At 33.3% G+C, this 23,184-nt stretch overlaps 1 protein-coding gene across 1 annotated transcript in view; it reads left to right on the top strand.

Annotated features, from left to right (window-relative positions):
* Positions 1-23,184, top strand: part of ARHGAP29 (Rho GTPase activating protein 29) — a 55,070-nt gene that overhangs the window by 13,571 nt on the left and 18,315 nt on the right. Inside the window, exons 3-11 of the mRNA XM_024751266.1 lie at positions 6,389-6,485; positions 6,849-6,921; positions 9,115-9,163; positions 9,594-9,731; positions 10,630-10,694; positions 11,121-11,231; positions 11,337-11,417; positions 11,621-11,809; positions 12,550-12,687. Coding sequence (XP_024607034.1) covers positions 6,389-6,485; positions 6,849-6,921; positions 9,115-9,163; positions 9,594-9,731; positions 10,630-10,694; positions 11,121-11,231; positions 11,337-11,417; positions 11,621-11,809; positions 12,550-12,687 — 941 coding nt within the window. The remainder of the gene's footprint in view (positions 1-6,388; positions 6,486-6,848; positions 6,922-9,114; positions 9,164-9,593; positions 9,732-10,629; positions 10,695-11,120; positions 11,232-11,336; positions 11,418-11,620; positions 11,810-12,549; positions 12,688-23,184) is intronic.

The raw sequence follows: 23,184 nt of genomic DNA, 5'->3' as shown, positions 1-23,184 counted from the left end.
ACCTTAGCCACCATTCCTTTCCCTAGATAAGCAACAGCTATTACTGGTTTTTTGTGTATCTTTTCAGAGACATTATACACATATAGAAGCAAACACAATATGTTCTCTTCTCTACACAAAGGGTAGCATTCTGTTCCTTGCTCATTGTTCTGAGTTATTTGTATATAAAAAGTCTTCTTCTTTTGTTGTTATTTGTTTTGTTTTTTCAAAGCTGCATGATAATCCATTATACTGATGTACTATAATTAATTTAACCAGTTCACTACTAATAGATGTTTGGATTGTTTCCAGTTTTTTTTGGTTACAAACAGTGCTTCAATGAATAGCCCTGTATATTTCTAGGTGGGTAGTTACTGGAACAGAGCGTATATGCATTTATATTTTGTATATTGCTAAACGCCCTCTGTAGAGGTTCTGTCCTTCTCATAGCTGTGCTGAAGAAGCTGATTTCCTACCCCTTTGCCAACAAAGCTGTTTACCAAACTTTGTTATCCAATCTGATAGTAAAAACTGGTATCTCAGTATAGATTTGATTTGCCTTTGCCTCATTTTGAGTACAGTTGAGTATCTTTTAATATGTTGCAGAGTCATTTGCACATCCTTTTATGTGACTTGACTGTTTATTTATTTTCTTGATAGTTGGTCTTTTTTTAGTATTGATTTATAGAAACTTCATATAAGTGAAATTAGCCCTTAATCTTTGATATAAGTTACAGATTTTCTTTAGTTCGTTTTTTTATCTTTTGATTTGCTTATGGTATTTTGTTTTATTTTGCATTTCTATCTCGATGTTTTATGTGCCTTTCGTATGCTTTTTGAGTATTAGGGAAGGATTTCCCCGCTTGGAGATTATAGTAGCATTCTCCACTGTTTTTTCTTCTAATGTTTTCATGGTGTTATTTATTAAATTTAAATCTTTGATACATTCTAGAGTATCTATGTTTCTAGCTAATTTATTGAATAATGCATATTTTCCCCATCGGTTTGAGATGCCCTCTTTATCATAAACACACTAAATTGTCACATATATTTATTTCTGGACCTTATTCTGTCCCCTTGATTTGTTTAGTTATGTGCCAGTACCATACTGTCTTCATTGTGGTTTTATAGTATGTTTTAGTGTCTGGTTGGGGTAGCTTCTCTTTCCATTACTCTTCTTGTTCAGGATTTTATTTTTCCATCAAGATGTTTGAATTGGCTTATCTAGTTCCAAAAAATACCTATTGGTATTTTGAGGGTGATTTGAGTTAAATATGTAAATTTATAAATTAATTTATAGTTAAGTTTATGAATGTATAAATTATAGTTAATTTATAATTAAATTTATAAATAAAATTAAGGAGAATTTATATACTTAGCATTTCTATCTGAGAATATGGTATGCATTTAAGTTCTTCAGGTTGTCTTTTTTTGTTTCTCAGAAGCAATGTGAAGTTTTCAGTTTATAAATCTTGTAGCTTTTGTTTTGTTTTTCTCCCTAAGGAATTTTCCCTGTGCAAATGGTGAAAATTTTCTTCCATTATATCTTTTAATTTGGTGGTTTTCAGACTTTGGCTTTTGATTTATAACATCGAGTTAGTGAATTGTAACCAGCATTTTAAAATATGAAAGAGAATAGAAAAGAAAAATCAGAGTGTAACACTCATTGTATAAGACTTAAGGATATTTCAGAAACTTTGTAGGTGTTATGTAACTGATAACTATTATGTGTATATGGTATACTTGGTCATGATGTGATATGTATTTCTTACCGAAGGTTGTGGTAAAACTGTTTGAAAGTTGCTGTTCTAATAGGTTATATGTATGAAAGCTATTCATGTGTTTTCTTAAAGAGGTATAAATGTGCTCATGGTCGTGACTTAATAGGGAACCCAAGGGAGACAATTATTTAAACTTTAAGCAAAATCTTGATTTGATTTTGAAGGTCAGCTAGTAGAGGGGAGAGAGTGGAGACAGAGAGGCCACTTGGCAGGTTGGTAAATAGTCCAAACTAGAAGTAAAATATGGCCTTTGAACTAAGTCAGTGTCAACGGGAATGGAAAGAAAGAAAAAGAAGTTTGAGGCATTTTGGAAGCAAAACTAATGAGCTAAGGAATATACGGAAGAGAGTAGGTTTGAGGGGCAGAGTAGATAGGAAGAGATGAGAGTTCAGTTTAATACATGTTGAGATTGCAGTGCTGGTGGGTAAAGATTGGGAAATAGGGGGAGGAGTGTATCAAACAGACCATCGAAAATATGGGTCTGGAGCTCAGAGGGTAAAACTAGACAGGTAGTTTAAGGATTCATTCCGTTAAAGGTATTGAAAGTGGATGAGATTCTCTGGGGGTAATGCATAGAGAAGAAGGCCAAGATGAGAACTGCCGGCTGAGTGGAAACAACTGTATGAAGCACAGATCAGATGTAGGATATGGGGGTGCTCATATTTACTAAATACCAAGCACTGTACCCTAGGTGTTTTACATTTGTTTTCTCAGTTGTACCTTTCAGTAACACGCCATTTTACGTATGGGGAAATTGAAGTTAGGTGATGTATCCAGAGTAACACAGGAAGTGGTAAGGGTCAGATTTAAACTCAGGTTTGAAACTCTGAAGCCTTGCATTTTCTAGTTGCTATAATGTATTGCTTCTAAGCAAAATGCTTCAAGATAGAAGGAAATGGTTAATATTTGTATTAATAATAGCTGACATAATATATTGAGGATGTACTTACTGTATGCCAGATGCTGTTAAGCTCTTTACATGGATTACCCATTAATCTTCACAGCAAATTATTATTATATCAACTCCCATTTTGCAGATAAGAAAGCTGGGACATAGAGTGATTTGTCCAAGGTTGCATATGTATGAAGTGATAGAGTTGTTCAGAGTTGCAGAACAGTGAAGTAGGATGAAAACTTAGAAGGAAAAAGACTTCCAAGTTTGACTAAAACAGTTGGAGGTTATTGTTGACAGTGTTGTTCAGTGGTATTGAGTGAAAATAACTTAACATTTATTGAGCATTTTCTATGTAACAAGCTCTGTTCTAAGTTCATTAAATCTTCACAGTGTTTCTCAAAATGCATATTATTATCCCCATTTTATAAATGAGGAAACTGAAGAACAGAGCAGTTAAGTTACTTAACCTTGTTAAGAGGCAGATTTAGGATTTAACCTAGGCAGACTGGCTTTGGAACCCATCCTTTTAACCAGGGGTGCGCAAACTACTACCAGTGGGCCAAATCTGGCCTGCTGCCTGTTTCTGTAAATAAAGTTTTATCGGAAACAACTACTCTTATTTGTTTATGTTTGGCTACTTTATACAGAGTTGAATAGTTGCAACAGATTGTATAGCCTGAAAAGTCTAAAATATTCACTATCTTGCCCTTTACAGAAAATGTTTTCCAACCCCTGCTAACCATTAAACTGGATGAAAAGCCAAATCCTGGTGAATTGTCATTATCTATTTATAAAGTTTTAGTAGTAAAGAAATGCTGAATTAGATAGGATGGTAGCTTTAAGAAGAAATATGGTAAATTTAATTTTTTTCCTGTAGAAAAGATTTGGGTATGTTGTTAGTAGCACAAGAAAAGTCAGTTAGTAGGAGATAGTGAAGTTATGAGGGAGGAGTAATGGTGGTAAGGGTTTTGGAGAATGCAGGAGAGAATGGGAAGATTTATTATTGGAAAGGAGCCAAAGACTTTTCTTTGAAACACTGGACAGGAGCAAAAAAATGAAAGGATATTAGAAGTATAGAGCTGTTTTGAAGTAGAGGCAAGGGCCGTAATAGGAATTTTCATTAGATGGCTGTAACCTCATTTGAGTAGGGATGAAGATAACGATTGAAGATGGTTCAAATAATTGTCTTTTTGCTACTTAGAATTATTTCACTACTTACAGTTATCTCACAGTCACGTTTAGCGCTTTGAAAAATACATTTATAGGAAAAGAAGAATAATTATAGAATTTTGCAAAGTGTTATAAAGTATTTTTTTCTTTAAAGTCTAACAGGTTAAAGTTGGGAAATAAGAGTAGGCTTTACATTTTTGCTGGTATTACATTATAAATTACATTTAAAGTCTACTTTCAAGTGCAGTTTTAAAAACAGCATTATTGAGGTATAATTGACTTAAAATAAACTGCACATATTTAAATTAAGGGTACAGTTTGATCAATTTTGATATGCATACTCTTGTGAAACCATCACAATCCAGGTAATGCATGTCCCTTTGTCATCCCTCCCTTCTGTGCCTCTCTGCCACCGCCTTCGCCAATATTTATATGTTGTGTTTTCATTTTCATTGTATTCAAAATACTTTCTAATTTCCCTTTTTCTTCTTTGATCCATGGTTTATTTAGAAGTGTGTTAGTTTTCTAATATTTGAGGATTCTTCCAGAGATTTTTATAATTTAATTCCATCTAGTCACAGAACATACTTTACCTGACTTGAATCCTTTTAAACCCATTGAGACTTGTTTTATGGCCCATAGTATGGTCCATCTTGGTAAATATTCAGTGTGTGTTTGAAAAGAACATGTATTTTGCTGTCATTGGGTAGAGTGTTCTTTAAATGTCGGTCTTGTCAAGGTGGCTGATAGTATTGTTGAAGGCTTTCACATCCTTTACTGATTTTCTGTCTACATGTTCTGTCAATTGTTGAGAGAGGGTTTTTGAAATCTCTGGCTGTAGTTGTGAATTTGTCATTTCAGTTCTATTAGTTTTTGCTTCATGCATTTTGAAGTTGTTTATTAGGTGCATAAATGTATAAGATTGTGTCCTCCTGATGAATTGAATCCATCATTATAAAATGACCTTCTTTATCTCTGGTAGTTTCCTTTGCTTAGAAACCTTTGTGTGTTATTACGCAGTGGGCTTGGGGCAGTTGTAGAGCTCACCATGTTTGTTTCTTGTCTGTTAGGATTTTTGTTCTGTGTTGCCTGATAGCTAATGTCATGAAAACTGCTGTGTCGTATATTTTGTACAGATTTCTTTTAGTTGTTTCAGACATATAAGCCTGTTTTTCCATCTTGACCAGAGCAGAAATCAAAAAATATTTTAAAAATTATTTATGGCGGTTCTTAAGTTTTTCTTCTTGTTTGTATCAGGAATATTTGGAAGAATCTGATGAAAGGTATGGACCTTACCCCCTCATATCTACAAAGGCAGTTTTTAAGTTTTTCTTCTTGTTTGTATCAGGGATATTTAGAACAATCTGATTAAAGGTGTGGACCTTACCCCCTCATATCTACAAAGGCGTGTAAAATCTTGGTTGTAATTTCATGAGGCTTCCAGGCTTAAGGTTTAATTCATCCCTGCTTAGGAATCCTGGCTTTCCAGAAACATTTTCAACCCTAGTTGCACATCAGAATCACCTGGGAGAGCTTTTGAACGAATATATGTGCTTCACCAGGCCTCTGAAATCTGAATCTTTGGTGGTGGGACTCAGACTTTGTTTCTAAAGCTGCATAAGTAATTCTGATGTGCAGGCAAGCTTAAGAACAACTATGTTTTAAAACAAAGGATAGCTTCCTCTCCACTTGGTTTCTCTCCTTCCAGTTATTGGCAAGGATCCTAGGGAGGGTGGGTTACAGGGAGCCGGTGGCTCCTTAAACTCAATCTGAGTAGAATGAGTTACTTTAAAAAATTTACCTATTCAACCCTCAGATTTTGTCTCTGTAGGTTGTATCTGGGCTTTTAAGAAAGGTGCATACAGATGAAGTTGTGATAAGAAACCTTTTTCAGTTATGTTTCATAATTTTAACAAAATGCAAAATGTTCGACTGTCCCTGTGATAAACAGACAGCTATGTATCAATTAAAATGAACCTCAGAGCCCAAGACCCTATAAGAAATAAGGGTATAAATAAATAGGAATTTAAAATTTTTAAAGCTTTGTGTGTTTTTAATTGGTATGCTTTGTATATAGGTTTTATGCTATGTCAAATGTATATGTGATTTCAAATATTGGTAATTTGTAGTGGAAAATGTACTTCATACTGACTTAAGTGACTTAAACAGTGCATTTAGCTGTTTTTAAAAAATGCCGTGAAGCAATAAGCAAGAGAAAAAAATACGGAGCACTCTTAATGAGAGAAGGCTGGTGTAACATGGACTGCGTGACTCAAGATCAATTGATTTCACATTGAGTCACTTTTTAGATGTGTGAAATTATGTAATGTGTGGAGCAGTCAGGTTGGAATGCTGGCTACTTTTATGCAAGGTGATTCTTTTGTATGATTTCTTTAATGAAGAACTTGAACATCATATTTATTTTGTGTATTAGGCTTTTCAGTTTCTGAATCTTCTAATGCTTCTAGTAGTAATGATGGATTTTTAAGGGATTAAATGACTTTGTATAAAACTAGTTTAAAGTATTTTCTCCTCATTAATTGTAACCAACTTTTCCCTAAAGCTGTGAACTTCACAGAAGTAAATGAAGAAAACAAAAATGATCTCTTCAGAGAAGTGTTTTCTTCCATTGAAACCTTGGCCTTTACCTTTGGAAATATGTAAGTAGAGGACTGTCATTTAAAGAAATTAGGGCCTAGATGTCTCATTGAGAGTATGTCACAATAATTCAGTACATACATGCAAAGTAAAGTATTAACTAGCATGAAATGTTATCACAACTTCAGAAAAGCTTTCTGTGTTGCTTTACTGGTGTATTTGGAGGTGTTTATAGCTGTTTAGAAGCAACATCCATTTGCAAGTGACTATGTGGTTTATGTGGATAGATTCCTAGCAGTTTATTTCTAAGGTTCTTGCTTTTAAAAAATTTAACCTAGATGACATGTTGAATGTAAAGCTTGTGACAGAGCAATGTCATGACTTGTTTATTTCCATTTCTTTTTTTTTTAAATTCCCCTGGATAGCCTGACAAACTTCCTCATGGGAGATGTAGGCAATGATTCATTATTGCGACTGCCTGTTTCCCGGGAAAGTAAGGTAGGCCAAGTTTGTATGAAAGCAAAGATTTTAATGTTTTTAACTTAATATTTTAATAATATCCTAATCTTAATCTCAGCATTAGTCTTTGATAGTTGTTTAGTTTAGCAAAAAAAAACAGCTCGGTTCATTTTAAATATGATAAATTATGGTCAGTTTCTGGACCAAAAATTTAATTGTACTTTTTTTTTTTTTTTTTTTTTTTAATTTTTTTTTTTTTTTTTAATTGTACTTTTGAAGTGGAACCATCATTTAAAAAAAAAACGTAGCTGGTAATTTTATAGTGTCTTACGTAATGAACCTATATGTCTATGGTCCAAAATTTTAGTAAGTAATTCATAGCTGTTTTTCCTTCCTGACATTGTCGCAGATTTTAGGACTGGTAGAAAAATGATGCAAGAAGTAAAGAGGGTGTTAATCTTTTCACACATCCTACAGTTTGTTTGTTACCATGAAACACTTATTAACAGAACTGAAGGTCTGAATTCTCCCTGAGAGCATCCTTATAAGTATGTTAGAGAATTGGGGTTCTGATTCCTAACTGGAAGAAAAATTGCTATGAAATAAAAGAGCATTAGGAATGTATGTAGAATATTGCTTTAAAGATTTATACTAATTGTAGTAGTAATACTTTCATTTTACTAAAATGTTTTCACCAAATGCAAGATACTTAAACAAACTGCATTAGGGACATACGTTGATCATTTCCTGTTAAGGATTTCCGGAAAGGATTGGAATCCAAAAGGATTTCAACAAATATTTGGAAATGTACCAAGTACCTGTTATTATATCAAAATAATATAAAAACTACAGATCTTTCTTAAATAATACAAAATATGAATGACTATTTAAGGCATTTGTTACATGTACTACAGTCCTTAGAAAACAATTGTGACTACTTCTGAAGTCATCCATTTGGTGACTGAAGGACTAAAGGAGGATAGTGTAGAAACCATATCAGAATGATGAAGAATTTTAAGATCTTTAAATATTTTGCTGTTATTTATGATTTTTCCTCAGTTTCATATTTTCAAGCTTGCTGCTAATTTAGAAGGTGTAAGAAAACATTATATCTGTGTAAAAGGGGTCTAAACAATTTAAACTTTAGGTGTAAATCATATCTCCTATGCGTGTACTTCTGTTGTGCACATGTATACTAATTCTTAATAGGATAATACTTTTTCCTTTTTGCAGTTTCTAATTTACCCTAGAAATTGAAATCTAAAAATCCATGATGATATACTACTAATAAAATTACTTCGTTCGATGAAGAGTTTTGAAAAATACCTTTTAAAATAATAGTTGCCATTTATTTGAGTGCTTAGTAGATAACCATGCACTGTGCTAAACCTATATCATCTTAATCCTTAAAATAGTCTTATGAAGTAATGTTCTTATCCTTATTTTATAGAAGGGCAAACCAAAGTTAAACGAGTATAAATACATGGCTCAGTGTTATACAGCTACTAAGTGATAGAGCTTGACTTCAAACCCAGGTTTTACTTGATTCCTGTTGCATTGAATTCCTTCATACTCCGTATTGCCCAACTAAATATAAACTCTCACAATTTCGGTAGGTAACCTTTTCCTGCACTGTCCAATAAGGTAGCCACTTGTCGCATGTAATTCATTAAATTAAAATTTTAATTCTCATTTAAGTTAGCCACTTTTCAAATGCTCATATAGCTACATGTAGCTATTAGCTACCTTACTGGACAGTGCAGATATAGAACATTTCCATCATCATAGAAAGTTCTGCACTAAGCTGTCCAATGGACCTTCAGAGACAGCTTATCATATAATGCAATGGTAAAAGATGGCTGAAAGAGAGAGGTCTTTGTCTTCTATTTAGATAGCAGTCTATTTAGATTGCTTCTATAACTTGCTGACTAATATTTTTGAGATCTGCAGAATTTAAAGTTTTGAATGGATTCATTAATGTTAACTAATGCTGTTAGTAAACAATGAGGTTATTCATTCTTGGACCTTGAGAACTGCTGTTGTAAAAAACTATATAATTCCTATTAAATGTTCTGGCATTTAAACAGATTTCTCAGGTCCTTTGAGTTCTAAATGCTTGAAATTCTTTAGTAGGAATTATGTCAGAGTAACAAATTAGAGTGAAAAAATTTTGAAGCAAAGTTCTGTTATCTTCTGCTCTAATCTTAAATTTGTTTTCTTCCATGTTTTAAGTCTTTTGAAAATGTTTCTGTGGAATCAGTGGACTCATCCAGTGAAAAAGGTAATGCTTGAGGTACTTAAAACTTTAGTCAAACTTTTTACAGTTACTTCTGATAAATGTTTTGGATTACTTAATCTCTCCTTGCTTAGTAACCTAAAGTATTCATTTCAGACATAAAATGAATGATGTGTGAAGTTTTACATATAAAACTTAAGGAAAAAAACCTGCTAGAGTAGATAGATAATGTCATGATAGAGACTGATCAAGAATTATATAGGGCTTGTAACTTGATGAATAATAGAAATACATATTTATTAAAAAATATAATTTAAAGCTATTTTCAGTTTAAACTGTGACCCTTTAATTATGAATTTGTCACATATTTTTTAACCAGTTTTCATTGAAGAACATCTTAGGATATGAATGCTTCTTTGTTTAGAGTTATGAGCTCATATTTAATGTATACTTACCTTGATATTTTTATTTTCAGGAAGTTTTTCTCCTATAGAATTAGACAGCATGCTGTTAAAGAACACTAACTCTATAGAATTGGCTTTGTCATATGCTAAAACATGGTTAAAATATACCAAGAACATAGTTTCATGGGTTGAAAAGAAGCTGAGCTTGGGTGAGTTGCCCTTTAGGGCATCTGATTAACTTTGGAACGTAAGAACTGAATTGTTTGTGATTCATGTTCTACAGACTATAAATAATATGATTCCAAATTAGTAGCTCTTTCATTGTAGTGCATAAAATCATTGCCCATTTTTCTCTTATTAAAATAGGAAAGACTCTTCTTACAGTAAATATACTTATTGAACATTGATGTGGACCAACCACTAGATCTGGGGGCACCAAGACAGATAGTATACTGTCTTTGCCTTTAAAGAAGTCATACTCTAGTGGGTGAAAAGAAATGCAATCAGATAATATGGTTAAAGGAGACAAAAACAACAGTAGCTGTTGGATCAGAAGGCAGTGGGAACATATAAGGAACATCTTAATAGCTAATATTTTCCCAGTGTTTTACAGTTGACAAAATGCTTTCAACATCCATTATCTCATTTAATCCTTACCAAAACCCTGGGAAGTAGGCAAGACAAGATTATTATCCCCATTTTACAGTGGAGGCAAATGAGATGGGTTTTGCCTAAGGTCAGCAGATTTGCCTAAGATCATATAGTATAGGGTATGTATAGAATTTACCCAAAGCCTATGCTCTTTCTACTACATTATTTGCTTTTAATAGGGAATGCCCATCAGATTCACCTGAATAGCCTTAGAAATAGATAATACACAGGCCTAGGTCCCATTCCCCCAGAGAAGTGAGATCTAATCAAGTGCGTTTCGAAAGTTTCCCAGTTGGTTTTGCTGAGTACTACCAATTAAGAATCATAACTTCATATCATGTTGCAGATTAGTATTTGTGATCACTTTTTAATTGGGGGATTACAAATAATTTTAGAGTATGGAGGGGGGAAAAATAAGTTGAATTTACCTTCTGATGCCTTCTTTGACCTTTTCAGAATTGGAGTCCACTAGAAATATTGTCAAGTTGGCAGAGGCAACTAGAACTAACATTGGACTACAGGTAAGTGGTCAGTGAACTACTAGGGTCCTCTGTCAAGAGATTACTCAGATGAGCGCCTTGCAAAATCAGATTAAATTTTGTACTTAACATAGGAAAGAACTTACACGCTAAATAACCTTTTTACTGACAAAATAAAATCTTTTTAAACTTATAAGGATACCCATTATGAAGAAACTAGGAAATCCACAGTTTTATATGAATGTTGATTAACTTGTTAGCTACTAATTTTGCTAACGAGGTTTAGAATAACTTCGTTAATTTTCTTCAGTATTTTTCTCATATGGTCATATTTATGAATAGTCATTTTTCTGAAAAAAATCTAAGCTTAAAAATTTCTCTTTTTGAAGAAGTTTAGTGGGGGTGGGGAGGATCTAGAACTCTAGTACATTTCTATTGGAAAATTTACTTTTCAATTTTAAATTCTAGGAGTTTATGCCACTGCAGTCTTTATTTACCAATGCTCTTCTTAATGATATAGAGAGCAGTCACCTTTTACAACAAACAATTGCAGCTCTCCAAGCCAACAAATTTGTGCAGGTAAAAATTTATAAATACAATGTACTTTAAAAAAAAAACAACAGCAGTATGCCTTTAGAAAACAGCTTTTTTCTCTCTTTCTTTTTAAAAAAATACCCTTGCCAGCCTCTACTTGGGAGGAAAAATGAAATGGAAAAACAAAGGAAAGAAATAAAAGAACTTTGGAAACAGGAACAAAATAAAATGGTTAGTATTATAGTAGAGTTTCATCTATTTGTGAATATCTAAAAATCATCTGCAGTCTATAAGCATCTACCCTGGGAAGATGCATATCTTACTCTATAGATTATCTAAAATGCAGTCTTAACTATCTTGCTGAATATGCTAAAGAAACTTGTACATTAGGATTTTTCTTATTCTTTATTTAATACTCTTCTTTTTCTGTGTAGCTTGAAACAGAGACTGCTCTTAAAAAGGCAAAATTGTTGTGCATGCAACGTCAAGATGAATATGAAAAAGCAAAATCTTCCATGTTTCGTGCAGAAGAGGAACATCTGTGCTCAAGTGGTGGATTAGTAAAAAATCTCAACAGGCAGCTAGAAAAAAAGCGAAGACTGGAAGAAGAGGTGCTTCAAAAAGTAATCATCTTTTTTGTTATTTGTTATTATTGAATTAGCACTAATCTGCTAAGGCTTTGGTTCTCAAACTTTAACCCGCATCAGGACCACCTGGAAGGCTTGTTAAAACAGACTGCTGGGCCCCATCCCCAGAGTTTCTGATTCAGCAGGTCTAGGGTTGGCCCCAGACAACCTGCATTTCTAAGTGCCCATGTGCTGCTGCCGCCGGGGATCCACACTTTGAGAACCACTATGCTAAGAGATTTTTGCTTATCTTTTGAATTTTGGGGGTTGTTTGTGAAAGATATATCTTAATATTTTTTACTTGATTGTTCAGAAAGTTCACCATTTAGGCAACTGTGTGTATATGCGTACTTATTCTAATACCTGGTAGCAAGACTAGGCTGAAGCTTTGTATTATTTATGAAATATAATTGATAAATTCTGTAAGAAGATTATATAGGAAATGGTAAATATAAATAGAAAAGGCTATTAAATAGAAGTGGATGTTGATTTTATAGACAAACAGGGTACTAATTGTAAATCATACTTGACTATTGATAAAAGACAAGTGTCCTTGAATTGCTGACCAAAACAGAATATTTCTTTTTAGAAATATTCTACTTAAAATATAGAATATTTCAGAACTTTCATGCATAAGCCTTTTCAATTATTTAAATCGAGCCGTACTAGAGTAAGCATTTGTTTTAAAATATAGATTCAGTGAACCAGTGTCACTTTTTTCTCTGATACTCCTGAAGGTAGAAGAAGCAAATGAACTCTACAAAGTTTGTGTGACAAATGTTGAAGAAAGACGAAATGATCTAGAAAATACCAAAAGAGAAATTTTAACACAACTCCGGAAACTCGTTTTCCAGTGTGATCTTACCCTTAAAGCTGTAAGTAATTTCTTCAGTATTTTAAAGAGGAAAAAATAATCTGTATATCAGAAGAAGGGAGAGGAATGCTTGATGAGTCATGATTCTTACGGGATTTAATTTCTGAGATTAATGGAAAGTTTAGACTTTAAAAGTCGACTCTCAGTTTTTAATACTGGTACGTGGTTTGAGTTTCATTTTTTTTATCTGGCTCTCCACTCCATGGATTGATGATTTGTTCTGTTAAAACTGAAGTCTGAGAGTTTGAAATTGCCTCTATGCCACTGTCTTTCTTGGCTTGGTTGACAAAATGGATTTAATCCCTGGAACTTCTATAAGCAGTATGAGATCTTTCTTCAAAATTTGAGTAAACTAATAAATATTGAAATTGAACCCAATGGTTTATTTGAAGACGAAGCATCCTGTTCTCAAGTGTTTTCATTTGCCTCTTTACCATGGTTTTTATTTTTAAAAGTATGTGCAAAATACAGTCAGCCCTCTGTATCCACGGGTTCTACATCAGTGGATTCAAGCAACCATGGATTGAGAATATTTAGGGAGAACAATTTTCCAGAAACTTCCAAACAGCAAAACTTGAATTTGTCCTGCGCTGGTAACTATTTACATAGCATTTACATTGTATTTACAGCTATTTACATAGCAGTTACATTGCATTAGGTATTATAAATAACCTAGAGATGACTTAAAGTATGCAGGAGTTTGTGCATAATATATATGCAAATGCTATGCTATTTTATATAAGGGGCTTGCACATCCGTGGATTTTGGTATTCATGGGTGGTCCTGGAAACAATTCCCCTCAGATACTGAGGAATGACTGTACGTTTTCTCCGTGTACATTTCACGAGTTTTAACACGTATATAAATTTGTGTAACCACTGCTGTCACAGTCAGGATTCAGAACAATTCCATCACTCCAAAAAACTTTCCTCATGCTGACCCTTTGTAGTCAAACTCTCCACCCATCCCTTATCCCTGGCAAGTATTGATCTGTTCTCCATCTCTGTAGTTTGGTCTTTTCCACAATGCCATATAAATGCAATCATAGTATGTATCTTTTAGAGATTGGCTTCTTTACTCAGCATAATGCTTTTGAGATTCATCAATGTTATGCATGTATCAATAGTTCATTTCGTTTTATTGCTGAGTTGTAGTCCACTATATGAATGTACCACAGTGTTTATCCATTCACCTGTTGGACAATTGCATTGTTTCCAGTTTGGGGTGATTAGGAATAGAGCTACTATGAATACTTATTTACAGTTTTTTGTGTGACTATAAGTTTTCACATTTCTGGGGTGAATACCTAGGAGTGAGATTAATGGGTGGTATGGTAAACGTCTGTTTAACTTTATAAGCAATTGCCAAACTGTTTTCCAGAGTAGCCATAACATTTTTCATTCTAACCAGCAATGTGTGAGAGTTCCAGTTGTTCTGCATCCTTGACAACACTTGTCAGTTGTTGTTTTTATATTTCGCTGTTCTTAGGTAGTGGTTTTAATTTGTGTTTTTTAGAATGTCTTAATGATATTGAGCGTCTTTTAAGGGGCTTGTTTGCAATCTGTGTTTTGCCTGTTCTTTTGGATTGAGTTGTTTGTTTTCTTATTGTTGAGCTGGCATATATTGTCTTCCAGTCTGAAGCATATCTTTATTCTTTCAGCAATGTCTTTCAGGGAGCAGAAAGTTTTAAGAAATTAAGTCTAACTTAATTTCTTCCTTTATGGGTCATGCTTTTGGTATTATATCTAAGAGTGCTTCATCTAACCCAAGATCGCAGGGACTTCTATGTTTTCTACTAAAACTTTTATAGTTTGACATTGAGAAATGATCCATTTTAAGTTAATTTTTTAAGAAGGTGTGAAGTATAGGTTGAAATTCATTTTTTGCATATGGATGTTGTATTAAAATTATACCCACGGGACTTTAATTTATAGAGGTGACTGAATGTTGACATGGAGAGGTCAATGTCATTGAAAAATGAATTACTTAGATTTCCTGAGAGAAGGGAACACACTATGCCACAAAGGGCCATAAAGGTACCAGGTTTGGTGAAGCAGAAGCAGGAGTGAGGGGAGAGTTGAGTATAAAGCCTTTATTGGGGTTTCCCCTTTCTGGGGAAAGGCAAGGTAGGACAGGATAAGCAATAAAGGATTGGTTCGTTTGTGTAATTTCAGTGGGCTTTAGGGAATAGGGATGGCCTGCAATTGCTTGGTACCTGGCCCTGGGATGAGTTAGGGTAAGGGGAAATATTGGCTTGGTGTGTGAGAGTTAGATAGAGATGGTTGGAGTTGCATATGAAAGACATGCATGTTCCCCGGCTAAGAATTGGCTAGCATTGGGAGGAGCAGTCTCTCCCCAGCCAGCAAGCTTTGTAAGATATTAAAACATCATAAAATACGGAAAATTAAAAAAAAACGTGATTAATACAGATGTCCACTTGTTCCAGTACTGTTTGTTGAAGACACTGTGCCATCGCCATTGAATTGCCTTTGCATCTTTGTCAAAAATCAATTGACCATGTTTTTGTAGTTCAATATCTAGTTTCTCTATTTTGTTCCGTGGATATATATATATATGTGTCTATTGTTTTGTCAGAACACTACTAGGTTGATTACTGGTGTTGTCTAGCAAGTCTTAAAATCAGGTACTTTGAGTCTTCCAACTTTATTCTTTTCAGAATCATTTTGAGTGTTTCAGATCCTTTGACTTTCATAAAAATGTTAGAATCAGCTTGTCTGTATCTACAAAAAAATCTTGCTAACATTTTGATTGGAATTGTGTTCAATCTTAATCAGATTAGGGAGAATTGACTATATACATAGCATCTTAACTATGAGTTTCCAATCCATGAACACAGTATGTGTCTCCCATTTATTTAGGTAAATGATAGTTTTAATCAGCATTTTGTAGTTTTTAACATGTAAGTCTTTCCCATGTTATATTAGATTTAAGCTTATGTATGTAAGTGTTTATTTGGGGGTCTGTTGTGAATGTGATTGATATAAATAAATACATACATGATTTATGTGTACATGTGTATATGTATCTATGCATACATACATACACACTTATTTAATTTCAAATTCACTTATTCATTGTTAGTGTTGAGAAATACAAATGATTTTTGTATGTTGATTTTGTATCTTGCAACCTTGCTATAAACTCACTTATTAGTTCTAGGAATGTTTTTTGCAGAATCATTGGGGTTTTCCCTGTCTGCAAAGAGGGACAGTTTTCTTTCTTTCTTTCAAACTATTCCTTTTTTTCTTTTTTCTTATTGCACTGGCTGGGACTTAACAGTTCATTGTTGAATAGGAGTGTGAGAAAAGACATCTTTGCCTTATTCTTGATCTTAGGAAGAAAACAGTCTCTCACCATTAAACATGATGATAGCTGTAAGTTTTTTTAAAGATACCTTTTATCATGTTAAAGAATTTCCCCTTTTTCTGGTTTGCTGAGAATTTATCATGAAGATCTTGGATCTTATCAAATGAGGGTTTTTTTGCATCATTTGACTGATGTGATAATATAATTTTTCTTCAGTCTCTTAATAAGATGGATTACATTTGATATTTGAGTGTTCATCTAGCCTTGCGTTCTTGGGATAAGCTGCTCTTGGTTATGATGCATTGTTCCTTTTCTATATTGCTGGATTCAATTTGCTAATATTTTGTTGAGTATTTTTTTTTCTTCTCTGTTAATGAAAGATACTGGCATTATGTTTTTGTTTAGTTTAGTTTTTTTCTTATACTACCTTTGTCTGGTTTTGGAGTCAGGGTAATTTTGGCCTCATAAAATAAGTTGGGAAATGCTCCTTCCTATTCTATTTTCTGGAAGAGATTGTGTAGAATTGGTGTTATTTCTTTAAATGTTTGGTGGCATTCCCTGGTGAAAGCATCTGGGCTTGGAGTTTTCATTTTTGGAAGATCTTTCACTATGTATTCAATTTCTTTTGATATAAGCCTATTTGAGTTAGTTATTTTTTTTAGGTGAATTTTGGTATTTTGTGGAATTAGGTCCCTCCCTTTCATCTAAGTTGTTGTATTTATGTGTGTAGAGTTGTTCATAACTCTTAATCCTTTCAGTGCCTCAGTGGGCTGTAGTGATATCCTTTCTTTCATTCCTGACTTTGGTAATTTGTGCCTTCTCCTTCACTTCCTCTCTCTCTGGTTAGTCTGGCTACAAGTTTATAAATTTCATCGATCTTTTCTGAGAAACAGCTTTAGATTTCATTGGTTTTTCTCTAGTTGTCTTTGTAAATTTTTATTTCTGCATTTTATTGTTTCTGTTTGCTTTGTGTTTATTTTGCTATTCTTTTTAGTTTCTTAAAGGTAGAAGCTTAGGTTTCATCAAGACCTCTGCCTGTTTAATACAAATATTTAATGATTTAAATTTCCCTCTAAGCACTACTTATCTACATCCCACAAATTTTGAATTTGTACTTCCCATTTTTATACAGTTCAAAATATTTTCTAATTTCCCTTGAAACTTCATATTTTACCTGTGGATATTGTAGAAGCTTGTTATTTAATTTCTAATTATTTGAGGATTTTCTGGATATCTTCCTGATATTGATTTCTAGTTTAATTCTGTTATGGTGAAAGAAATACTTTGTATGATTTTAATTCTCTTAAATTTGTTATGGTTTGCTTTATGACCCAGGATACGGTCTATCTTGGTGCTTGTTCCATGTGTGTGCACTTGAAAGAATGTGTGTTCTACTGTTGTTGGCTGGAGTATTCTGTAAATGTCAATTAGTTCCTTTTGGTTTATGGTGTTATTTATTTATATCCTTGATGATTTACTTTTTATTTATGTCAATTATTGAGGAAGGAGTTTCGAAGTTTTCAATATACTGTACATTTTTAATTCTATCAGTTTTTGCTTTATATATTTTGAATCTCTCAGTTGCTTATATATTAATGATTGTTATATATTCTCAGTGAATTGATCCTTTTATCTTTATGAAATGTCTCTTTTTATCCTGGTAATTTTCCTTGCCTTTTAGTCTACATTATTTAATATTGATAGAAGTATTTAAGTTTTCTTTTTATTATTTTTAGTATGGTATATCTTTTTCCATTTGTTTACTTTTAATCACTATATTTTAAATGAAGTTCTTATATAGCATATTTTTCAATGTTGACTTTTTAAAAATCTATTTTGATGATCTCTATCTTTTAAGTGAAATGTTTAGACCATTTATGTTTAATGTAAATATATGTTAAGATTTAGGCCTACTATTTTTTATTTGTTTTCTATTTGTGCCTTATGTTTCCCTTCATCTGTTTCACTTTTGCTGCCTTATTTTGTATAAATTGATAATTTTTTAGAATTACATTTTAATTCATCTATTTATCTATTAAAGATTTAATCTGTTTTATTTATATATTAGAATTATATTTTAATTTATCTAAAAGGATTATCTAAATTTTATCTCTTGTATACATTTTAATTTATCTATTGGGTCTTTGATTATATCTGTTTGTATAGTGTTTTTTGTTTAAATGGTTGCACTGGATATATATATATATATATATATATATATATATATATGTATATATATATATGAACTTTTCAGTCAACTTAGAACTAATATTTTACCAAGTTCAAGTGGAATATAAAAACTATACCACCATATAAGTTCCTTTACTCATTTTGGGTTGTGCTTGATATATGTATATTACATCTATGTACACTGAAAACCTCACCAGACAATCTTATAATTTTTGTTTTCAAAAGTCTCATATTTTAGAGAAGAAAAATAGTCTTTACATTTACCCAGATATTTACCATTTTTGTTATTATTCTTTCACTCCAAAGTTCCATCTTCTCTGTGGTATTATTTCTCTTTTGTCTAAAGAACTTCCTTTCCCTTCTTTTATAGTTGGTCTTCTGGTGATGAATGCTCTTGGTTGTCTTTCATCTGAGAATGTCTTTACTTCTTCTTCATTCCAGAAGGATATTTTCACTGGTTATAGAATTCGGTTCTTTTCTTTCAACACTTTAAAAATGTTATTCTACTGCCTTCTGGCATCCATAGTTTCTAATGAGAAATCTATAGTCATTTGAATCAGCGTTCCCCTATGTGGCATGCATTGTTTTTTGTTTTGCTTTGGTTTGGTTTTTGGCTGCTTGCAAAAATTTTTCTTTATCTTTGGGTTTCAACAGTTTGATTACAATGTATTTGGGTGTGGATTTTGTTGGGTTTCTCCTATTTGGGGTTCCCTGAACTTCTCGAATCTGCAAGTTTGACTTTTGCAATATTTGGGAAGTTTTTGACTATTTTTTCTTCAAATATTTTTTTATAACACGCTCCCCTCTTCCTCTAAGACTCTAAAGACTCAAATGTCAGACATTTTGTTATTATCCCACAGGAATGTGGGACCTGTTTTTTTCCCCAGTCTTTTTTTCCTCTTGTTCTACTGATCTAGCTTCAAGTTCTCTGACTCTTTCCTTTGTTATCTCCATTTTTTATACAGTCAATCCAATAAATTTTTTGTTTTGGATATTATATTTTTCAGTAGTAAAATTTCCTCTTGTTTCTTTTTTATATCTTCCAATTCTCTGCTGAGACTTCAGTCTTTCCACGTTTTAATATTGTTGGCCCTTACTTCTTGAAACCATTATAATATCTGCTTTAAAGTCTTTATCTGATAATTCAAATAGCTGAGTCATCTCAGGGTTGGTATCTGTTTATTATCTTTTCTCTTGTGAGTCACTGAGATTTTCCTGGTTCTTTGTGTGACAAGTAGTTTTGGATGATATCCTAGACATTTGCAATATTACCTTATATGACTCTGGGTTTTCTTTATAACCTATATTGAATGTTGATTCTTAAAAAGTTTTGCAGGCATTTGATCTAGCTAGGTTCACTCTTCAACTCCTAAGGGCTCCCTTCTGTGTCTTCTGGCTGGGAAACTGTAGTCAACCTAGTCTGCTGCTTTAAGAGCCAAGTAGGGGAAGGATAAAGAGAAAGAAAAAACAGGAATTTCAGACCCCTCACTCCAGACCACAGTTCATCTACTTATAGAGAATTCCCCTCTGCTTATAGAGAAGAGTTTTTAGATGTCTGTTCTGCTGCTACTGCCATCACTGCCACTGCCACAGGACTTCATCTTAGGGCTTGGGGCTTGCTTGGGTGCTGGGGCAGAAGAGAAAACAAACATACAAAAGAAACCAAAGGATTTCCCCCACTCTTTCAGTCACATTTATTTGAGTAGGAGCTGTGTACTAGCTGGGAAACACAGTAGCAGAAAAAAAATAACAGGAAGCATACCACTAATTGGTATGCCTTGGTACTACATACCTTGATTTGTAGTTTATTTCCACAGTCTACCTGCTACCATTTACTTTTCAGAGCCCTCAGATAGCTAATCCATGCATTCTGTGAGGGGTTTTTAGGAAAATTCATTGAGAGACTGTGGGAAGTGAGCTTATTCCATCTGAATCAGAAGTCTTCCTTAAAATGTTTCTGGGTGTTTAAAATTCATTTATTTATCAAATTCTGATTAATTAATATGTGGTTAATTTACAGAATCAATTTTAGTAAAATTATTTAAAAGAATTATAAAATCCCAGGATCCAAAATTCCCACGTAAATTGTTTAAGCCAATCTTTTACCTTTAACAAGTCCTTTTCACCTCAAACAGCAGCTAATGATAGCTAAGATTATGTGCTTGTCAGTGCCTTAAGCTCTTTGCCTTCATTAACTCATTTAATTTTCACAGAGTACTACTAGGTAAAAACAGTTGTTTTAAGCTCCATTTTACTGATGAGGAAACTGAAGCTTAGAAAGCCTTTCTTCTCAAAATGTATTCCTTGGACCAGTCACATTCTCATTCATTTGGGAGCCTGTGAGGAATGCAGAATCTTGGATTTCAGCCTAGACTTTTGGTATCAGAATCTGCATTTTGAACAAGATTCCCTATAATATGTATTTGTACATTAACTTTTTTGGAAACACAAGTTTAGAGAAGTTATAAATAACTTGATATCAAGGTCACCCAGCATGTAAGTTGTAAAGCTAGGATAGACCCTGGCTGAATAACTTCAGAGCCTGTGCTCCTGAATACTGTGCTGTCTTGCTGAATGATTACTTAGCCTGGATTTGAACAGCTCCAAAATTAATATGATGTTTATATTGAGCTAAAAAAAGATCTGTTTTCTTGTGGACCTTTCAAGTTGTACTGTACTGATATAATCCCTCTTCCATAAGATAGTACTTTAAATATTTAAAGGTAGTTATTACCTTCTCTCCCTGGATGTTTTTTTCCAGGCATAACACCCCCAAATCTGATTACTTTTCTTCATGTGACATGGTTTTGAGTTCTCTCATGAGCTTAATCTTGTTTGTCTACCTCCCTCTTAAAAAGTGATGCTATTTGGTGATCCAACAATTATGATTTCTTTTAATTTGATGTGATATAAACAAGAAGTTACCTAATTTTGTATATAACATCTGTATTTATTAACGCCTACTATTTATTTAAAAGAAATGTAAGACCTGCCCTCAAGGAGTTTAGCATTTATTTAGGGGGAGAGAATTAATACATCTGAAAAATTGGAGAGCAGTACATATCAGTGTATGAAGTAGACTTTGCGGTTAAAGTTCCCCGAACTTGAACAAATCCCCAAACTCCTGAAAACCACTACAGCATGTAATGTATCGAGACAGTTTATAGAAAATTTCTCTATATATATTTGTGAGCAGAATTTCTTACTAGCTGGAGTTCTTTTGAACCAGTTTAATCAGTTTTACTTATTCCATATGGCATTATTCACATGAAGATCCAAGCAGATACCAAATCCAACATTGAGTTCTTGAATATTGGTGTTTTTTCCCAGGTAAGAGCCATAATTGTCTCAGATTTCTTTATGTTTTCTTCTCCATCAAAGCAGGAGAATTGGGGGATTTTGGTGACTTATTTTGCAACACCATCTCTCAGATTGTTTTTAAAAGAATTTTATTTTCACTCTGGGATATGTTATTGTGCATATCATTGCAGAGAAAACAAAATTATTTGAGATGTAAAGATGTTAGACACAGTTATATTCACTCACTGTCTTGAGAAAGATACACAAATCAGTTTCACATCCCAGCAAAATTGTAAGTCATATCATGAACATCAAGAATTACTCCTGAATATTCAAAATTGTCTTGAATTATAAAGTATTGAAGAGTATGGGATGTAGATCATAATTACATTACTAAGTGAGAGGAAGGAGAAATTACCAAGTCAGTCACTAAAGACCTAATCAAATCAGTGGGCTTTGAAGAATGGGAAACATTAGCACAAAAGTTTTTCCTTTTGTTTTAAAGAGTATTCAAGAAAAATTTATCTTTTTAAAAATATAGGATAGAAAATAATATTGAATAAAAATTAATTTTTAGATTATTGCTAATCTATATGGGAGAATCTGTTCCCATTGATTTGATATTATGGCATATTCTGTTTCAACAACTGTCAGAGAAATGTGTGCTAATCTCTGTGCCCATGGAATAGCTAAAAATTAGATGTAGGTGACGAAAGCTGGGCATAGAGTTGGAAGTCCTATGTGCTTGAGTTAGCAGTACCAGGAAATGTACAGAATTTCAGTATGACCTTGACTGATAACACATTCTACTACTATTCATTTGGTCATTTCACCTTTATGAAGCACTTAGGACACTGTGCTACACATTGGGGGCCTAGAAGAAAAGGACCAAGTCCCTGACTCAGGAAGGGATTGGGGGACAAAAAGATCTTAGAGGCATGATGGTTTTTGAGGTACCCATGAGCCACCCCAGTTAAGATGCCCAGCAAGTCCTGTAAAATCTACCCCATGGGGACCTCAATCTTTAGCACTTCTGTTAGGTGAGGGAGAAGGCTGAATCATTTAGGGAAAAGAGATTTTAAGATTGGGCTTCCAGTATATATTATTGCTTAAGTCTTTATTATTAATAAGTACCCAGAGACAAACATTCAGCGGATGAGCGATTATGCCAGTATATTCATTTGGCTTTTTAAATTATTGGTGTTTCTAACTAGATTCGTAGAGCTTATTAAAAAGTATTAAAAATGAACATATAGGGGCTTCCCTCAAAAAAAAAAAAAAAAAAAAAAAAAAAATGAACATATAGTTAGTTACCTTTACTCAAGAAAGTATAAGTTCAGTTTACCATTAACTGGAGAATTCCCTGATTGTAGCTAATTGCTGGACTTAAACTTTACCATCCACAGTTTGAATTTCCTATGTTCCTTGAAAGAGGGCACAAACAAGCTATTCATTTATGTGCACTTTTCAAATACTATTTATGCTGACTCTTAGTTATCCTTGGAGAATGCCTGTCTATCTTGGAAAGGACTTAGAGGCTAATCAGAAGTTCAACATATCATCTGGTATAATCAAGAGAGATGAAAGAGGAAACATGGCAGTCTTTGAAATAACATTAAGCCAATTGAAATTTGGCATTCATTCACATTTCCCACACAGGAGCCGGAGTGGCATTTAGAAA

The sequence above is a fragment of the Neophocaena asiaeorientalis genome, unplaced genomic scaffold, assembly GCF_003031525.2.
Source record: "Neophocaena asiaeorientalis asiaeorientalis breed wild unplaced genomic scaffold, Neophocaena_asiaeorientalis_V1.1 scaffold147, whole genome shotgun sequence".
Lineage (NCBI taxonomy): Eukaryota > Metazoa > Chordata > Mammalia > Artiodactyla > Phocoenidae > Neophocaena > Neophocaena asiaeorientalis.
This window is presented reverse-complemented; position numbering and strand designations above follow the sequence as displayed.